Here is a 20182-nt window from a genome sequence, read left to right on the forward strand (position 1 = left end):
AGCGACATCTCTTCAGTGACCTCCTGCTAGGATAGGGAAGGAAGGGGAGGGATGGGGGGATAAGAGCAGGATAGATGAGAGGAGAAGCAGCTATGAAACTCTATCTCACTACTGCATGTTTCCCTTCCACTGTTCTGTCTGATCCTTCATGCTGTGTATTCATGGCAAGACTTTATAATGTGGAGATGACTGTTGATTTTTGCACAACAGTTGGTGCTCAGCAGTTTTTTTAGGCAATCCGGTTTCCTGATGGTCCATCTTAGATTTGTGTTTTTTTAATGTCTGAGACTTAGTTCAACCCATACTGACAAGAACTATGAAAACTACAGAATCCATTCTTTAGAGGCCTTTGAGTGCTTGCACCTATCTACCTGCTGTTTTTGCCGGGGTCGAAGAACTTTTCCCAGTTTGTACGATGAATTGTGGGAAATGAAGAATTTAATAGTTTTGCAGTAGCTTTCATATCTGGTATGAGGAAGAAAATGAAGTTCATTCCATTGCATGGCAGTTTGCTATTGACCCTTGATACTCGCACAGAAAACATTTTCAAATCCATTATGTTCTCTAATGATTTTGAAGCCAGCTAGGGCTGCAGCTAAGTAAGTGCCATTAGCAATTAATTTGTCCATTATTTTTTTTCAGTTAATTCATTTTCTTTTTTTGTCTATAAAATGCCAAAGAATAGTGAAAAATGCCTATTAGGAATGGGCAATATGTATCAAATCTATCATAATCTATCATAGCAGATGTTATATCAAATATCTTATATAATATATAATTTTCTGTAAATTCAAGTGAGAAGTTGTTTATGGATAAAATAACTGGAGGGTGAATGAAATACCTAAAACAAAAAAAAAGGTACATTGATAAATATCTTGGTATAAATGTTATAGCATAATATCTGATGGTTGACAAATTTATGTTGGATCATGGTATATATCATCATATCGCCCAACCCTACTGCGTAACTGCGCATCACAGCCCAAGGAAATGTCTTCAGATTGCTTGTTTTGTTTAACCAACAGCTCAAAACCCAAAGATTTTCAATTTGGAATAATATAAAACAGAAAACCATTAACACTCATATTACAGTAGCTGGAACAAGCAAAAGTTGTGCTTTCTTTGCTTGATACATGACATAAACAATTATTAATTATAGTGCCAATTAATTTTTTTTCAAATAATTGAGCACTAAAGCCAGCCGAACACATCTGGACCCTCGATGCACTTGATTCTCTTTCTATAATATATTGCTTGACAGAGAAGAGAGCATGTGAAGAAGCAGTTCAAAGACGCTGGGAGACACAGGAAATGTTTCTGTAAGGTTTACTGAGTCGAGAAAGACTGCTGCACACAGAGCTGAAATAAATAAATGAAATAATTTTATCGTAATAATTATAGTAACCATCATAGTAGGATTGCTTATTTAGGGTTTCTGTCTTCTTTTATATATATAATATATATAACTTTCAATAAATTGTTCCCTTTAATATTTTTTCTCCTGTGTGTATGCATGAGACTTTGGTTTGTTCCACTGAATGTCCTGGTAGCAGCATTCTGTATCCACGGTATCGCACGGGAGCATCATCCCCTGGGTCGTTTCTATAGCGATGCTAATCGACAAGGCACCCTCCCCGCCGTGCTCGCCCCTGCGCTCTTCACCCTCTGCACCTATAAGCTGAGGGTGTAGTGTCCTCGGGGGGTGGGGTGGGGGGGTGGGGGGGGCTGGGAGTGGGGAGGAGTCATGAAGAAGGTCTCCAGTTGTCTTTGGTCGGTCGTTGGTTTGGTTTGCTGTGATTGGCTGGCTATTTTTGGTGCAGCTTGGTTTTTATACATTCTAGTTCCTAAAGCTTCAGTCCCTGCGGTGAGTTGTCACGGGTTCATGCAGGGACTGGATGGTCCCTTTCCAGAGTCCCTCGTGATCCAGCTTCACTCATGGTTGTTGGTGCACTCACTCACACACACACACACACACACACTCTTACATGCATTTATTCGGTAAGTCACTCACTCACTCCATCATTTCCTCATTCATCCTTTTTGTCATCCATCCTTCCACTCATCCGACAGTCTCAGAGGTTCCCACCAGTTTAGCAGTGAGACAAATAAGTGCGTCACATGTCAACAATCCATCATTGGTCCATTTGATCTGTGCAGATCACTCTATCCCTTTGTCCACTCCATCGTTTTCCTGTCTTCTTCCTGTTTTCCCTTTATCCGTAGGCTAAGCACCCACTTTCTTGTTCAGTCAGTCTTTCCCACCTTTGTTCTCTCTGTATGGTCCAGTTGTAATCCCATACTTGACATTGTCCAGCTGGTCCAGAACAGGAGACATGAAGGCCTTGTGGTTTTTGTGGTTGTGGAATAAAGGCCTTTGTAGAGCCTGGGACTCTGGCTGCCCTTCAGGTTTCCTGTCAGTATTTTTGGCCTATGAAGGGAAGCAGACCAGGTCCATAGAGCTTCCAGCAATGGACCAGTAATGATCCAGTTGGTCCAGTAAGGGAACTAAAACTGAGAGGAATGATCACTAACTAGGGGGCTGTAGTGGCAAATTAGTAGGTGTAAAGCTAAACCCCATGAATGATTCATCAAGTTTCTGGTCAATGTTTGTCCCAACAAAGGGAGGCGTTCAGTCGTGTGCGACAGAAGAGATGACTGGGTTAGCCATTGGCAGGCTCAGGTCAAGGCTTTGGATGACAAGACAGTGGGTGCTAGCGTTAGCCACTACTAGCGGGGCCCAGTAGCGCGCACCCTCTTGCCCCGCTTGCTGACGGTGGTGAAGCGGAAGGGTGTGGTGAGGTCGGGCTGCTCCCCAGGCGGGAAGCGCTTCATGAAGTGTACGTCCTGCTGGTTGGGGAGTGTGTGGGGGCCACGGCGAGGACGGCCTCTTTTAGTAAAGCCCACATACCAGCCTGTGTAGCGTGCTGACATCAGAGCTGTGTAGTGGTTTTCCAAAACCTTTTCCACGAAGACACAGTCAGCGCTTCGATTACTGGCCTTCTGAGAGAGCAGAGAAACCAAAGGTATCCACACATACACACACACACACACACACACACACACACACACACACACACACACATTGGGAGAAACAAAGAGAGGCTCGTCAGGAAACCATAAGATAATAAGATATTTTTGATAAACATGCCTCTAAAAGAAAGAAGTCTCACCTTTCCTACCAGCTTGCCGCGGCGGTTCATGCACAGGTAGAAATTGGTTTCTTTGCCCCGGATTCTCACCTGGCTACCAAAGGTATCGGCCTCCACTACGAGCTGGGCTTGTGAAGGGACAGACGGAGGGACAGACAGACATTAGAGCCACAGGCAATGCAGAGAAACATAGTATGTTGTGTTTACAGGATTTCACTGGTTTATTAGGTTGTATCACATAAAGGTAGAAAGATAAAGGTAACCCACATTTAGAGCTCACTTAGTTTCATGTTGTGTGAGATCACACAAAGAACAACATTCAAGCCCCCACGAACAAACCCACTGCCAAGTAGTGTGACACTAATTGCACAGATTACCAGCCACCATTAAATCAGATTTGGCTTTAAACCCGATAAGGCCTTCACATTGAATCACAGTTTTAAGGATTCATAGTTGCTATTAAACGTGCTGATAAATCACACACAGATGTAAATGTCTGTGGCTGGACAGATGGTTGTCAGATAAGCCTGGTCACACACATGGATGTGAGGCCGCTGACCACAAATGGGCCTCGTAAAAAAGATAACAGCCAAGAGTAGACGGAGCACGGTGGGTCAAGAGGAGCGGGAGAACACTCAGACTGAGTGTCTGCGATACTGTTCTTGTTAAGGTGCATGCACGTGCGCGTGTACCTCTGTGTATTTGTGTGTGTGCAGGTGCATGCGTGTTCATCCTTTCAGGCAATATTGCTTCACCAACTACACATCATCAGAGAGCGCTTGTGCCTGTTTAAAAATAAATCCCTAAAATGGTTCCTACATGACCTTAGTCAACAAAGGGGTCAAGAGAAATCAATACCTCCCTCCCTCTTGCCCTCTTCCTCTCTCTTCCCCCAACTCTCCTCTCGTTTCCCTTCTGCTCTTTTGCTTCATGTTTATACCTTCATGCACCCGCCCCGTCTTCGCTTTTATTTCTGCTCTCTCTCTCTGCTTTTGGTTCCCCTGTGTAATACCTCATCGCCCTAGTTGGTCAGTTTTGGGTGGGTTGTTCAGCTTAGGAGTGGTTTGTCAATAAAGAGACAGGCTTTTGCATCCATGACCCCATCTTTGGCTTGAAGTGGCACGCTAGCAACCTGACATGTTTGTGAATGGACGGGATGTGCAATTTGAGTCACCACTGGAGTACATACAGGGATATGAACTCTAGCTTTATGGCTTGGCTTTCTTCTGCCCATTGATCCTGTGTGGTTGAAGACATCATTACAGGCAGAGTAAGGCGGAGAGGAGGAGGGAGTGGGGGATGGACAGAGGGAGTGTTAGAGGATGGAGGGAGGGAGGGATGGAGGGGGGGGCTGCTGTTTTAAATCCAGAGGAGACAACAGGGAGGATGAGAAATCAATGGAGGGATCGATGAAGGAGATGAGTTTCTAACACTCGGCCTGACACTCTACCTGCCAGGCTTCTCCTGCTAACTCGCACTTTTGTTCACTGACACCTTCTCTCTCTCTCTCTCTCTCTCTCTCTCTCTCTCTCTCTCTCTCTTTCTTTCTCTTGCTCTCTTGTGAATCATTGAGTCAGCAGCCAGTCGATGAGGTCTTTGTACTCCCAAGACAAGCTCCACTGCCCCTCTGCCAAAGCCTGGGGAGGCATGTGTGTGTGCTTTTGTGAGTGTGCCTGCACAGTTGCATTCTGTATCCATTCATGCATGCACTTGGTCAACCTTCAAGTCTTTGTACTTGCAGCCTTTAGTTGGTGTGAATGTGCATGCGCAAATAAGCATCTAACTGTGCATACACTCGCATGTACCAAAGTGTTTGCCTGTGTTCTACTGTGTGTGTGTGTGTGTGTGTGTGTGTGTGTGTGTGTGTGTGTGTGTGTGTGTCTTACCATATTTATCTCCATCTTCTCCTCGAGCACTGATTCTGCGTCCCAGCACCTGGACGTGTTTGCCGCTGGTGCGGCTGTAGAGCTGGTAGACCCGGTGGTGTCGCCGACTCATGGTGTCTCGCACCTGTGTCTGGTTCTCCACATGCACACTGAAGTTGACCCCATCCACACCAAGTACCTGCTAGGAACACACACACACATACACACCAAGGCAGACACACACCCAGTGGTTGGTGCACACACATCCAAATACAGAGAGTCACAACCAGGATTGAAAAATTGCATGTATTATCAATATACAACTTGTCTTTTATACTGTATGATCGCTCTTTGTGTCATGCATGCAGACTCTCACCTGTAATGGATTGCACATCACCAGCAACATCTGGATACATCTTGGAAAAAGCAGAAATAGATGATTTTAGAAATATGCAAGCAACACTGAATGTTGGAAGAGTCATACGTGACACCATCATTTCCATCTCTTTCTTCTCTGATGTTCTTTCTGTTCAGCAACCCTTTTCCTTATTGGGTGATTACTCACGCTGCTGGGTGTGTGGCTGGCATGGCGACTTGACCTACAGACAGGCAGATGTCCAGGGATCGGCAGACAGACAACACCCAGAGCAGTGTTTATCGTTACGCTACCAGCCTTCTGTCCAAACCCATTTTCTGACCCATTCTTGACTTTCGCCACACCAAAATCTGGCCTCCAAATGACCTGATTGGACCGTGGTGAAATGGCAAACATGCCGAGACGACTAGAACATGTTTTGGTTTGGACATCTAAGGGAAAGGGCTGGCTTATTTGGCTGCTCTGTGTATGTAGACAGCTGGGCTGGACTACAGGTGTACAGTCTGCTGTGATGTGGCTTTGGAGAGCGGATTGTGGTTACATTTAGAGATGCTATGAATAAGTGAGAACATGAGCTACCAAAGCGCGTGGAAAGTTGATTTATGGTAGAATCAACTGGTAGGGAGTAACCGTGGTGATGTAGCATGTAGAATTAATGTGCATTGTCCATATGAAAATATAACTTTTATGTATCATTTCTTATTTCTTACGTGTCCTTCTGACTATCTGGACTTTCAGAGACATTTATGATTCAAACAGCTGGTTACAGTTACAATTAAAATTCTTCTCCCTTTATCACATTGCTTAATTGAAGTTTAGACCTTGACCTATCAAATGTTATTTACAGCTTTAGTAAGGGAGTGATTGTGTTGCGCAAAATCTACTCTGGCAGTCCTTGAACTGCTCTGAATTAGTGGCTGAAGACTTGATGAAGTTCAGAACCAAGTGTGTGGGCTGAAAAGCAATTCTACGAATTTTGTCTTTCCCCACCTCATCTTTTGCTATCTCTCTGCATGCCTCTTCTCTCTCTCTCTTTCTCTGACTTGTTGTCCTCCCTATCTCTCCTCTACCTTATCTCTCCCTCCCTGTCTCTCTGTCCACTCTACCTTTCTCCTATCCTTCCCTGCCTCCTATCTTCCTTTATGTTTGGGGTTAGCAGGGTAACTCCTCCACACTGTCTTGGGCATGCACACAGATGTGCAGATGTGTGCTGGGTGTATGTGTGTGTGTACAGGAGGAGCAGGCAGCTGACAGCTGGGCCAAAGCAAAGACATACGTGCTGCTGAGAGAGGGAGATAGCGAGGAGGAGAGAGAGGTAGACTGAAAAGTACACAAAGGGATAGCTAGAAGATAGGACAGAGGAAGGTGATGTAAGAATAAATAGATGGGAGATGAAGCAAGAAAAGGCTGACAGATAATTAAAGAGGTGAGTAAAATCGGAAAGAATGGGCAGATGCACAGATGTGAGAAGGAGGACAGAGGGTCAAAAAAGACTAATATTATATCTCAAAGGAAGGGGGAGAAAACGTGGCCAAATGAGAGACAGTAGTGTAACCACAGAGTGTGGTCTGGCGTGAGAAGTAGACAAAAAGATAAATAATGGGTATGAAAGAGGAGGGGGGTTCAACTCATGCACATCTTAACACATGTCAATTCCTCCTGACTAACACACACACACACACACATATACCATCTTGCTTCCCTTCTCTCTTCCCTCCTCTCTCTCAACATTTCTTTCCCATAGCCGTGTGTTGGCCCCTGAGTCGCTCTAATAGATGCAGATATCCTGGGCAATGCAGTAGAGTGTTGGCCCTCACATTTTGCCTGCGCAGCCGAAAAAACCTGAGCGCCTGTGCATTGTGAGGACTCTCAGCTGTTAAAACACCACAGCTGCACTGCCGCCGAGGACACTGCAGGAAAAGTGCCTCGGCACTGGATTCCCCTGCTCCCACAAAAACCACAGACACTCCATATTATGCCAGCCACAGAGAGAAAGAGAAGGAGAGAGGAAAGAGGGAGACAGGATCAGCCAGGGGGGTGGGGGGGGTGATGAGAAAACGAGAAATAAGAGAGCCCAGAGTAAAAGTCGGGGAGAGTAAAGACAGAAGGAGGTATGGAGAGAGGGAAAGCCCGGTGCGCCTTGGCCGGCTGCCAAAACAAGCAAGGGTCTGACATCATAAACCTGCGTCCCAGCAGATCTACCATATGGAGGCTGCGGTTAGACTAGCAGGCCTCAGCACAGAGGACTGGGCAGCAGCGTGGAGTGAGAGCGGTCGGCCTGGTGGGACTCAGCACAGAGCGGCGGTTTCAGCTGTGTGTAGCAGTGGTTAGCGTGGTAGGCCGACACTGGAGCAGTGGGCTTCGGCACGATGCAAGAGTTTCAGATGTTCAGCAGTGGGCCTCAGTGAAGAATAGTGGTTAGGCTAGTGGGCGTGTGAGTGGTACCAGCAGTAATAGGGCCTATGGTGGAGCAATGGTTAGGGAAGCAGACAGCCTCGACATAGAGCTGCGGCTTTAGGATAAGAGCAGTAACAGGTTGTTGTGGCAAAAGGCCCTTGGCCTTTCTCACTAGCTGAAGACTTTCAGTATGATCAAGTTGGTAAAACAGCCTGGATGGAGTGAAGGGGCTGTGGTAAAACTGATAAGCAAGAAGGAAATTAATGGAGAGATGATTGGCTCTGAAAGACCTAAACTAAAACCAGCAGACTAAACAGTGAGACTGCTCCTCCTCGGATACTGCCAGGGACGCCATCGTTCATCAGTTATTAATTCATAGTTTTTATCTGAGCAAGTATCTGTGGAAAAATGGGGTACAGGCAAAGACAGGAAGACAGATGTAGGCAGTTAGGTGGGTAAGTGGAGAGAGTGTGAGGGAGACACAGACGAAGAGAGAGAAAGTCAGGCAGACACCAGCAGCAGCGGCAGCAGCACACACCCTGCCCAGGTTGTGTGAGGAATGAGAAGTATCTGGAGATGACTGCCATCTGGGAGAAGTACAGCCGACACAAAGAAAGAAAAATAAATCCCTTGGCTTTTAACAAGACACACCTCGAATGGGCAAACTCAAACCCCCTGAGTCTGTATCCTCCTCCCTTAGATTTGCTCTTGGCATTTTATCATTTTCCTATCCCACTAGATAAAGCCGGTGTTATTTGACTCAACTTCTGAAATATTTTCAATAGGGGGGAAAAAAAGCATTTTCTTGGCGATGGGAAAATGGCCTTTTCTAAGCCAGCTTGGCCATCCCTGAAGTGAGTGCAGATGGTGATGGAGATGTTTATGGCAGGTTTTATGAGTAACAGGGCCCTGACTCTGACCCAGTGACCCTGAACTGTCAGCCAATCAAAACAGGGCCTTCCATGGCATGTTTTCTATGGGGACTGATGAGGAGTGATGTAATCGTTAGACACTGCAACCTTCCTCTCCATCATCTTGATCTGAAGCTAGCCCTGTCGTGAAACTAGTTTAAACAAGAGATAGGACCTGAGTGGATACATGAGAATATTGCATGACAAAGTGATGAAAGTGACTTACAAGACGGTCAGCGTGGAAAGAAGGGACCACATTGCTTCCCCCCTCCACTATGGAACTTGGCCCAGAGACAGTCTCCGCGCTCGGTCTGAGCCAGTCCGACAGTCCGGAGAGTCCCCCTCTGAGTTTTGAATCCGCTGGATGTTGTGCAGAGTCAAAGAGTCAGCGGACACTCCCGTTGGCATCGGCGGCGGTGTGCCCCGGTTCCCCCGGCGTGGGTAAATGTGCAGGCGCGGGCAATATGGGGTGTGAGGCCGGGGTAACTGTGCCACTGTGACCGCCGGGCAACCTCTAACAGCTGTCCAGACCGGTGGAGAGACGGATGGGCGGGGGAGCAAAGGGGGAAGGTTAGGGCTTTAAAGGCTGCGCGTCCCCGACAAGGAGAGGAACAGGTGAAAGCGCGCTCACGCGTCACAGATAATCAACTCCAATCGACCTTGCTGACCCTCGGAGTGATGCTCGGCCCTCCGGACCGATGCGGCGCGTGCGTAATCTTCTGCGTAATCCAATGCGTAACGTTTCAGCGCAACAGCAAGCCTCTGGTCTCCAAAATGAATTATGTAGTAGGTGAGACAATAAAAGAAAGTGCTGGAGTGTTTGTTCCGGCACAGACAGGAGCAGGAGGCAGGTTTAGTCCCAGCAGAGCAGGGTCAGGAGCTGTTGGAGGTGGGCTACCTGGGCTGGCTGATGGAGCAAACGGCGAGCTGGAGACGGGGGCTCTGCGGGCGCAGGGTAATGCAGGGCGGCCTCGGTCATGACTGCGCCCCCACGCTGGCTCAACGGGTCTGTGGCTCAGGTGACACCGACCAACAGTGTCCGGGAGAGAGGGTGATAAGGTCCCGGAGCGGTCCAGCTCAGAGGGGTATATGGAGAGTGCTGAATGAGAATGGGAGGGGATAATAAAGGGGAAAGAAAGACGAGGGAGGGAGGGGTGACTGGAGAGGATGGGAACAGCTGTGACTGGGTGGCGGACTCAGCCACCCGCGACACAGTGAAGAAATAACAGCCGCACTTTGCACCTGATTTTCCGGACTTCCCCGCTCGCCTCAGCCGCTGGTTACCGCCTGGCTGCAGTAGTCCTCCCTGCGCCCTCTCGACACAATACCAGCCAAAACACAGCACGATGACATCACCTCCAAAATGTTTGAAGGGGGAAAATGCAATCCGATCTTTTTATTTATTTTTTTAAACGTAGAAAGTTTAAGCAGTTTCTCTGAAGGGGGAAAACACGAAAGTCTCCTCGCTCCGAGAAAAACGAACTCCGCGCTGCAAGTGGAGAGGAGTCGAGCTCGCCAGTTTCTGAAGAAATAAAAGTTAAAACGGGCGCACTGGAAACGTGTTTACCTAAAACCACACTGACAGATCGACTCCCAGCCCAGAACCTGCACCGTGCCTCTTCCCCTTATATTTGCCTCTCTGTTTCATTCAGGCACCAGGGGAGAAAACGCAAAAAGAAACCAGTCGTACGTTTTTTATCCACTTCACTGGTATTATGCAGTTCCTTCTCCCTTTCAAAAATTCCGAGGTTTCCTTCCATAAAAAGCTCTTCTTGAGGGGGGCTGCACAGGAGAGGCGCGTCGGCAGGCACAGACCTCACTCCAAGAAAAACCAGAACAAGATTTTAACAGACGCTGATCAATCCTCCCTCCTCTCCTCTCCTCACTCCCTCCCACCTCTCTCTCTCGCTCTCCCTCTCTCTCCCCTCTCCCTGCCTCACACACATGCACATGCACACTTATTGGATCAAAATGGGATTAGTCAGTCGCTATGCGATGCCGACCCAACTTACACTGCAAAATAAAATCAATTTTTACAAGTGTTCCGTTCTATGTGAAAAACATCTGCTAATGAGGTGAGATAATTTCACTTGTTTACAATGCAAACCAACTTGTTTCTATATTTTTCCCGAATCAGGCAATTTTCTTTTGGACTATTAGCTGCGTTATTCTGCCTTGTTTCAACTCACAACATTTGTTTGTGGAAATTCCTGAAACAAAGTAAAATGCATTTGAAACAATATGAATGATGTCATGGTTGGCTATCGGGAGGAACTCGAACGAAAAGACGATTTTGAAGTGCATTTTAGAACAAATGAATTGGGCTCTTGGAATGTATCTGACAGAAGGAGAAAGTGGGAAAAGCTTTCTCTGTTTTTTCAAAGATCTTCTTAAAACAAAGACACCTGCTTCAGTCAAGTGAACATCTGTCCTAAAACCAAGCGGACTTCTTGCCCTCCATTATCTCCCCTCAAGATAACCTCACCCCTGTAGCCCCAGTGGCCCCGGACTCAGGGTGGAGGGTGGAGGGCAGTGCACTCTCTCTCTCTCTCTCTCTCTCTCTCACACACACACACACCCTTCAGAGCCGCCGCGCTTTCAAGTGATGTATTTTGACTCCCCATTTCATAACTTTTAAGTTAAACCTTAAGAGGGAAAAATGAAACGGAGAATGAGAGACAGTCGGTAGGGCGGTATGTAAGCACGGACACGGATCCAAAACGAACATTTCTCAGGGATTTCGGCAGCAACGCCCGCTCTGCGCTCCCAAAACTCCCTCTCACCGCCGCACAACCGCAGACGGTCAGCCAAGCCAACACAACACTCCTGCCATACCTTTCATTCACACACACACACACACCAGCGCGCAGAGATAGAAAGAATAGAGGGAAAGAGTACATTTGTGTGTGTGTGTGTGTGTGTGTGTGTGTGTGTGTGTGTAATAGAGGTGGGAGGGGGTTGGCCTCATACAACAGGGACAGTTATCTTGGCTCCAAGTGTAGGCTTATTCTTTTCAACATTGTACTTTCAAATCACACACACACACACAGACTTCTGCAACTGGACAGGGTTGAGCTGGGCTGGGTAGGGGTACTGTGGTTGAATGCCTTTCCAGTCATGCTCCATAGACAAGCCTCTGGCCTTCTTTCCTACTACTGGCTCTCTCTGTCTTTGCACCTGTGTCTGGGTGCTTTTTTCGCTGCTCACCGCACTGCTGCAAGGGACACGAGTGTAAATGTTGTGGAGAGGGATTTGAACCACATTCTGGTGATGAGGTATGGGCCCGTCTGGTACTCTTAAGCCCAGATGGAAGAGTTCAGAACAGGGACTGTAGCACATCTTGGTACAGTAGTGGAGTAAGAAATAGCAGGCAGAAGAGCCCAAACTCCATTCACATACACAAAAGCCTGATTTAACAGTAGCAGTAGATTTTCCAAAATGATCCTGATGCAGAGATAATACTCCCATAAATCTGTAAAATTTATGTTACACATATTTATGTTAAGATTCTTCTGGGAGACAGAGACTTACTGTATCTGGCAGAGCACTATGAACATAAGTTTTGGTTGAAATATGAAAAGAAAATATAGGACAAAATTAAATTGAACCCCATTCACATCTGGAGTCATAGACAGTTAAAATAACATATTGCTGCTCAAACATTCATGCCTTAGTTGTAACTGTGATTGGTCCCTTACCAAACAAAACTGTACCCGCAGCAAGTCTTGAAATAACTTAAAGCTTGCTCCTTCTGTAGAGTTGGTGACGGTAGAAGATGTTTGACAGGTGTTTCAGTTTGCAGAAAGGTGGGATTTCATGCAACCACAATGTTACCTGGGTTTGGAAATGACTTTTCACATACCCTATCCTCAATATAACATAAAGTTAGGGGGGAAAAGATTTAAACAACCAGGCCTTTTCGTCCTCTCTCTCTCCTCCTGCCACATCACTCTTTCTCATTCATTTTCTGTCCTCCCTATCTGTCTTTTTAATCTCCCCGGCTGTTTTTATCTGCTCACTCTGTCCCTCCCTCTGTTTGCAGCCAGCATATTGATCGCCCATGTCTTTGCCTCTGCAGCTCCTGCCTATTGATCCTTAGCTAAGACACACACACACGCAAACTTGTGTGTACACACATCCTCACATACATGAATGTCCCCTTCCCGTTTCTCCACACTCAAAAACTGTCTTACTTTCATGCAGACCAACTTTGCCATGACACATTATTCATAAATGCACATGTGCATGCACTCACATGTGCACAAACACATACAAAGAGACACACACCAGGACACCTATTTTTTGCATATACCCTCTGTTGTGTTGAATAGACTTGGCATTGATGGACGTTATGCCTTTGTGCTCCTCTCTCGACTCATTAAAGTGAATGAGACCCGTGTGTGTGTGTGTGTGTGTGTATGGGGCCCTGTAGCTGCTGTAGGTCTGGGCCCAGCAGCTTTCCCTCTGCGTATCTCTCTCTCTTTCTCTCTCTCTTTGACTGGGCCTGCAGGCTTCTTCATCCAGCAAGCCTGGTCAATATGGCCATTCTGTCTAGCAATTAACATCGATCAGCGCTCGTCAATACCGTCAGCACCCAGACAAAGACCCAGGGTGCATTGCGTGTGCTTGCCCTTTCTCTATCACAGCCCAACAAATCCCCAAACAGCACTCTCATTATATGAGGGCATTCTGTCCTGACCCCAAGGTCATCGTGGAGGAGAGGCATGGTGTGCTGGACTCTATGTTATGGGTGACTGGAGTGCAACCTAAAGCCAGGCTCGGAGCGTTCTGAGCCGCGGGCCAGTTGTTGACTCATTATGACTGTCATGTGTGTGGGTGGAGGTGTGGGTGAAGAGTCGAGTTTAGATATTTCTCAGTTTGGATGCAGTCAAAGACAAGTTGGCAGACAGGCGATATCATCCCCCTGCTGTGTGCTCTAAAGTGTTAGACATTGTGAAAACTTTGAAGAGTATGAATGCAATCCATCATTGTGGTGACACGCTGCAGATTTGGAGTTCTCAGATGTGTCAAGTGCAGTGGATTGTGTCCAATTAGCTTTGCCTATGAGGTATGGGCTGTATATGATGGGATGGGAGGAGGGAAGCAGGCCTGTGTATATGTGGGATCACTGGAGGGAGAGAGAGGCTTGTGGCTTTGATTAATACCTGCAGACATGGACGTTAAACTTCACATCAGATGTTGAGATGTCAGACTAACATTGGTCTCTGGGATAGATATCCCTACGCTGTTAATCACGGGCCAAGTTTAAACTGTTCCCCAATGTGTAAATGTATGAGACATTTAATAAAGGCCCTTTGATGACAGGGGGGCCCATGCAAAGTCAAGGAATGTGTACAGTGTGCTGGGCTTTGAAATGAGAACCTGTTCGCCACTTGTCCACGTCTGCGAGATGAGAGAACCGACAGCTGCAGCTAAGTAAGAGCAGGAATTAATTAGCGGAGAGCCGTTTGTGCGATAGTGAGCGCGGTCGAGATGAAGAGAAAAGCAAAATATTGTTTTTATTAGTGGCGATGTTGGTGGCGCACAGCCTGCTCCCTTCTCTCGCTTAGCAAGATTAATCCAGCGAATATGAAAGTTTACTCTCCTCCGTCCCAGAATCCATTGCAGCTGTTGTCTCTATACATAGCCCAGCTGAGGCACTTGAATAACTTTACTTTGACACTTTCAAGTTGGAGGGTTTGATGCTGCTTTGGACTCGTGTCAGGGTAATTATTCATGTAATCTAGCTTGTCATTGGTAGGCCAAAGCCTGGTTTTGCAGAGTGAATTGTGCTCAGGAAGTCGTGTTCGTCTGGCTACACCTGCCTTCTTAGCAGGATACATGGTACCATTTTCATTATGGAAGTTATTCAGTGGCTTCAGGAGTTTATTTTCATTGTTGTGGATGAGGTTTGCCAAAATATCTAATAATACAAAACATCTGTGCCTTTCAGATTGACCAAGTGCGTAATACTGACCTTAAATCCAACAACAAATGCAATCCAGCAGCTAAACCGTCTCATCTTCACCTCTGTTTCATCTGGCAAGACTTCTTGTAGAAGTTTGGACATTTTGCATTGATGAAATGGTATGTAAAAAACATAAAGACATCAAACTTGGAAGGCATCATCTTTATGCACCTGGATCATATATCAGCATCATCAGGAAATCATGACAGAACCTCATGTAGGGGCCAACTATTCAAGAACTTCTGAACATCCCAGTAAAATTAAACCAAGGACAGAAATACATCTCAACAACAACAACAGTGACTATCTAAGTATTGGACTATTTGACATTTAGATGCACAAAACTAAAGATAAGATGCTTCAACACTATGTGGTAAACACATAAAGTCCTGTGTGACTTCCTGCAGGAGTGGAACTGCATGCTGATTGACAGTGCCTGTTATTGCACTGTATGAGGATGAGGAGAAGAAGAAGTTAATTGCTTTCGACCAATGAGGTTGTACATAAATATGCAACGTTCAGCGACTGGATGGGTGTTTGTTTAATTATGGTCCTTGTGGTTGTGTGTGTTTGGTTGAGTGTGAGTGTCAAGACCCTCAGTGACAGACTGTGCACAGCTGAGTGTGTGAGGTTTGTGGCTACAGTGTGAACGGTTATGAGTATATGCAAAGATTGTGTCAACAAGGGTATGCACAAAGTTGTGTAGGTGTGTGTTTCATGACTACAGTGTGCATGTGTGTGTGTGTGTGTGTGAGTGAGTGAGAGAGAGAGAGAGTTATCCTGTGCTGTCCATGCATAGTGATGTAAATTGCAGCTGTGGCTTGTGTTGGACCCTGATCCGGCATGTTGTTTTTTTTGTTTTTTCTTCATGTTTCATGTTCAAGCGCTCAGCGATGGAATCCATGATCATGGTAACCTTCACTCCTGTCATCTTTTCTGTTCATCTCTTCCACACTCCTCCCGTCCTCCCCCTTCTCTCCAGTAAGTGCACTTTACTCTTCCATCCTCCTCTCCACTCTCCTTTGTGCTGCTCCTGATCCCTCTCACTGTGTCCATTTCTCTCATTCGTTTTTTTCCTCTCCCTGCCCCTTTAGCCTTGCCACCGGGCAGAGGAGGAACTGTAATGTTTATGAAACCCTTTAATGTGCTATGTAATTACCCTGGCAACACCTCTCATCATTACTCACGCCAATAAAGCACCTTCGAAATTGACATGTCAGAGTGGGAGAGCGAGAGAGAGAGAGAGAGAGAGAGAGAAAGAGAGAGAAAGAGAGAGGGGCATAGCACACACACTTTCCATCACCCCCCCACCCCACCTCCATTAATCTCTCCTCCTTTCTTTTCTTTTCTCAGTCTCCATTTGTTCATCTCTGTTTTGTCGTTTCTTTCATTCTTTCCATCCACAGCTCCTTCCTCTCCCTCTGCATCCCCTTCTCTCCGGCTCACTGTGACTTCTGCCAGATGCCCAGGTGGTGGTCAATTACAGCACAACTCCTTTTGGAATAACAAAAGCATTCTTAAACTTGCTCCACTGAGCCTATTTTAGGAAGACTTCTCTGTATGTTGGAAACTGGGTGAATGGGCTTGAAGGAGAGGAAGAGAGAGAGAGAGAGAGAGAGAGAGAGAGAAGAGAAAGAATTATAAAAAATAACACTGAAAGAGCGTAAATGAGAATGCATAAAACAGGCAGGCAGCTGCAGGAGTAGTCTGAATGATGCATTCCTAAAACAAATTGTTGTGAGTAATGCAGAAATGTTTGTTTATGCTAAAAACTTCCATATGCAATTAACACTCTGAGCCTCTTACAGCAGTCCCTCCCTTTCCAGCGCACCCACCCATGCTAGTCCCCTGGTCACTATACCTCCCACTTAGACAGCTGAGGCCCTGGCCCTTCTTGTGTTAGCACTTATGCTAAGTCCCCTAGCTTTTCTCTTCCTTTACTGCGAATGCACAAACCCCATTTGCTGCCTTAACATTGGCCTCTTACTGTATTTGCCCACCTCTGTTCACCTAGTCTCTCATTCTTCCTCTGTACTGGCAAAATCCTCATTTGTAAGACAAATATTATAACAAATTAAGCAGCAAAACAATGGGTGGGTGTCTGCCTGACGTCAGCCTGCATTTCATTAGCAATCGCTAGGCTAACGCGTTCCATATGGAGGAGCCTGCAGGGTAGCCCCCTGCTGCCCAGCCCCAGCCTAGCCCAGCCCAGCATGGCCCAGATCGACTTGGTTGCCACGGTCTGCCCCCACCCTCAGTCTCAGTCAGCCCCCGGTTTGGACCCCATCCGGGCCCCCACCATTATGTCATCTTTAATTTGGACTTGTCACACATCACCTGACACCTACCCCCGTCATGCTGTAACCTTTTGTCCCGTTGGAGCGAAAAAGCACTCCGGAGGCTTTCTCCCTCTCCTTTTCTCTCCCACTTTGCCTGTTGTTTTATTCTCCCTTTTCTTCTCATTCTCTCTCTTTCTCTCACGCTCTTTCCCTCTCGCTCACACTCTCTCTGTTGGCTTCTATCACTTTCTCCCTTCCTCTCTTCAACCTCTCATTCTACGTAAACCCACCTGCCTTTACCCTCTGCCCTTTGTCATTCAGACTTAGGTTAGATATGTGTTTGTGTGTGTGTGTTATGAGCACAGGACACAACCAAGACAGATTCAGACAGGAATCTGATGACATCTCTGGTCAGTCACCCATAACCCTTTCCCAGACCCCTGACAGATGAGCTGAATGACAGTGATATATGGGAAGTGACAGTCAGAGGGAAAGTAAAGTGTTCTGGAAAGAGCTAAATTATAGCACATGACAGGATTCTGGAGTTGGGACGAGTGTGTTGGACAGAGCTTCTGGACTTCGGCGGCAGGGCCGTGGGGCTGTCTCCTGTGATGGAGCTCTGGAATTTGACAGAAGAAGAAGAAGAAGGACGGAGAGATGGAAGCAAAGAGAAAGAAATGAAAGGAAACATGGAGATAAGAAAGGATTCACGATGACAAGCATGAGTTTATGTGTTCAATGTGTCCTGAAAAAAAGATGTGTATGCATGTGCACTGTAGGTGTGTTGTAAGTGGGATGTGTGCAGGTACTTGTGAGCGTGGCCTGGTGTGTGTGTGTGTATATGTGTCTTTGCACGCTTGTACTTTTCTGGCCTGTGTATCTATGTGTATAATCATGTGTGTTTTTTATGGCCCATGTGCACTGGTGTGTGTGGGTTGCTGTGCACACCCATGTGAGTTGCTGGGTGTCTCTGGTAGCCGTCCCTCATCACAGCTCTGTTCCCCCAGGTCTCTGCTGTTGGCTTCACTCTCCTCTCCTGTTCTGCTCTGCTGTGCAGCTCTGTTTTACCTTATTCTATCCTATTCTTTGGCTGAAAGTATACACCGACTGGAGCACTTGTAAAGAGCTTTGCCAACATATATTTTATGATACAGATAATATTTTTGTCTTGTCTGACTGGTTTAAAACTCAATGTTGGATTGTTGGATGATTAAATTGCAGTCATGGTGAATTCAAGAGTTTTGAAAGCTCTATTTTTATATCTTGTAAGTCATAACTCCCTTTTGCTTCTGCAATAAAAAAAAATGAATGAATCAAGTAGTGACAGCTGGTAGACAAGCATTTGGTTAAATTATTCTCTTCAGCTCAATAGCCTGTATTCAGCTTGGTCAGAGGAAAATGATTTTTATGATGAGGGAACTATTTTGGACTCAAATGATCTAGTGAGAACTGAGCTGACCGAAGTGAAAGGAAACTTCAGAGACTATAAATACCCAAACAACTACATATTGGATAACACACTGAAAATGGAAAAGGGAAACTCATTATATACAACTTAATTATCTCCATCTGAATTCCTTTGTGCTGAGTAAAGCCAAAAAAATATTCCCACACATTTTCAAATGCTGCACAGCAATTAAGAAGCTACAGACAAGTTAAAGAAACCTGGATAGAGAAACATAACGGATGCAGATGCTTCCACAGAGGGTTTTTCATGAGCATGAAAATGATGTGAATCATATGCTGTGGCCTTCATAGTTCACTATCTCAACACAATGGAACACTGTGGCCAAGGAGCATTGAAGCTGTTTAAGGTGGCTTGTAAGTATCGCAACATCATACGAAAACACTACATGTTGTTTTTATCTTTAATTTGTCACCCATTTGTATTTTTAACATTTACCCACCTTTGTCTTTCAATTTTATTGTATTGTTTTTTAGTTTTCCGTCGACCCATTTTCTTCTGCTTATCCGGGGCCAGGTTGCAGTGGCAGCTGAGCAAGGTTGTTTTTTAGTTTTACTCCTGTCAATTAACATTTCTTCTTTTTTGATTAAACTCCTAAATCCTGATATTCTTAACTCGAAGTAGATCTATAAAGAACATCTTCCGGCATTGTAAAGAGTTACACTTGTGTATTATAATTGTTATAATTGTGTATTAAATATTTAATCCCAAAGTGACATTTTTGACAGCTCCCTGTAATCTGCATGGCAGATAATATCCTCAACGGAGCCTGAAGTTAATTTATACTTTGGAAATAGTAGTTTGGCAAAGAATTCTTAACTTAAGGTCCACTTACTAGCTTTTTCTGGAGCTTTCAATCACATCTCACAGCCTTCCTGAGTGGATGGAGTTTGCTCAGTTGAAATGGAGATGTCATTAAGTGACAAAGACCCCCTCCCCATTTTATACAACCACTTGAAGACTGAAGTTCCAGACTTAAGTGAGAACTGAGTCATCTCCATCTGTTGAGGAAGACCGTGAGATGTGGCTAAAAGCTCCAACAGTTGGAACTGCAGTAGAATTATTTGAATTTCAAGATTATATGAGAGGTTGCAGGGAGGTGTTTTCACTATATGTGTGACACTGACTTTGGGGTTTTATAGAAACCACTTTGAACAGAAAGCGCAGATTATCTGTCGTCTGTGACAACAATCACAATGTCTACATCAACACTTAAGGTGGATCACTAACACATGGAGTTTTTCACCATTGTTTTTATTCTGCAGCAAAACAGAGACGTAAAATCGTAGCACTTAAGCTCTGTTTTCAACCAATAACTGTCACATTATGCGAGCTGTACTTTCAGCACGCAGCTAAAATCACAATGCTTGCACATTCAAAGCAGCGAGGCTGGCTTATAAAATGACAGTGGTGGAGTGGTAAATACCAGAGTGACAACATCAGACATTTGTTTAGTGAGTTTGGAGTGTCTGGTTGCGCGGTATGCTCAGTAGCAGTGTGTTTTCAGTGGCTGTGTCGTATGTGTGTGTGTTTGAAAGCATGGTTTGTTCATATGAGTACAGTTTTCTGTGTGTGTGTGTGTGTGCGTGTGTGTGTGTAAACCGCGTCAGTGGCTTGTGTGTCCAGTAGCATGGTGTGTGTGTGTGTGTGTGTGTGTGTGTGTGTTGGCTCTCTGTGGGGTTGTTGGTTGCTCATGCTGGTTGGAAGTTTATGATCAGTATTTTCCGGCTTGCATGACTTAGCGTGTGAAAATCCATTCACACCCAACACAA

The 20182-nt window shown here is 45.7% G+C and overlaps 1 protein-coding gene across 1 annotated transcript; it reads right to left on the reverse strand.

The window, feature by feature from the left end:
- Positions 1–2727: 2727 nt before the first annotated feature.
- Positions 2728–8956, reverse strand: fgf18a (fibroblast growth factor 18a). The gene is made up of 5 exons (XM_070913100.1): positions 8925–8956; positions 5391–5430; positions 5036–5216; positions 3171–3277; positions 2728–3000 (listed from the first exon to the last, which is right to left on the reverse strand). Exons 1-5 carry the CDS (start codon positions 8954–8956, stop codon positions 2728–2730), a joined length of 633 nt encoding a protein of 210 aa, XP_070769201.1.
- Positions 8957–20182: the final 11226 nt, after the last annotated feature.

The sequence above is a fragment of the Enoplosus armatus genome, chromosome 10 (genome assembly GCF_043641665.1).
Source record: "Enoplosus armatus isolate fEnoArm2 chromosome 10, fEnoArm2.hap1, whole genome shotgun sequence".
NCBI classification, from domain to species: domain Eukaryota; kingdom Metazoa; phylum Chordata; class Actinopteri; order Centrarchiformes; family Enoplosidae; genus Enoplosus; species Enoplosus armatus.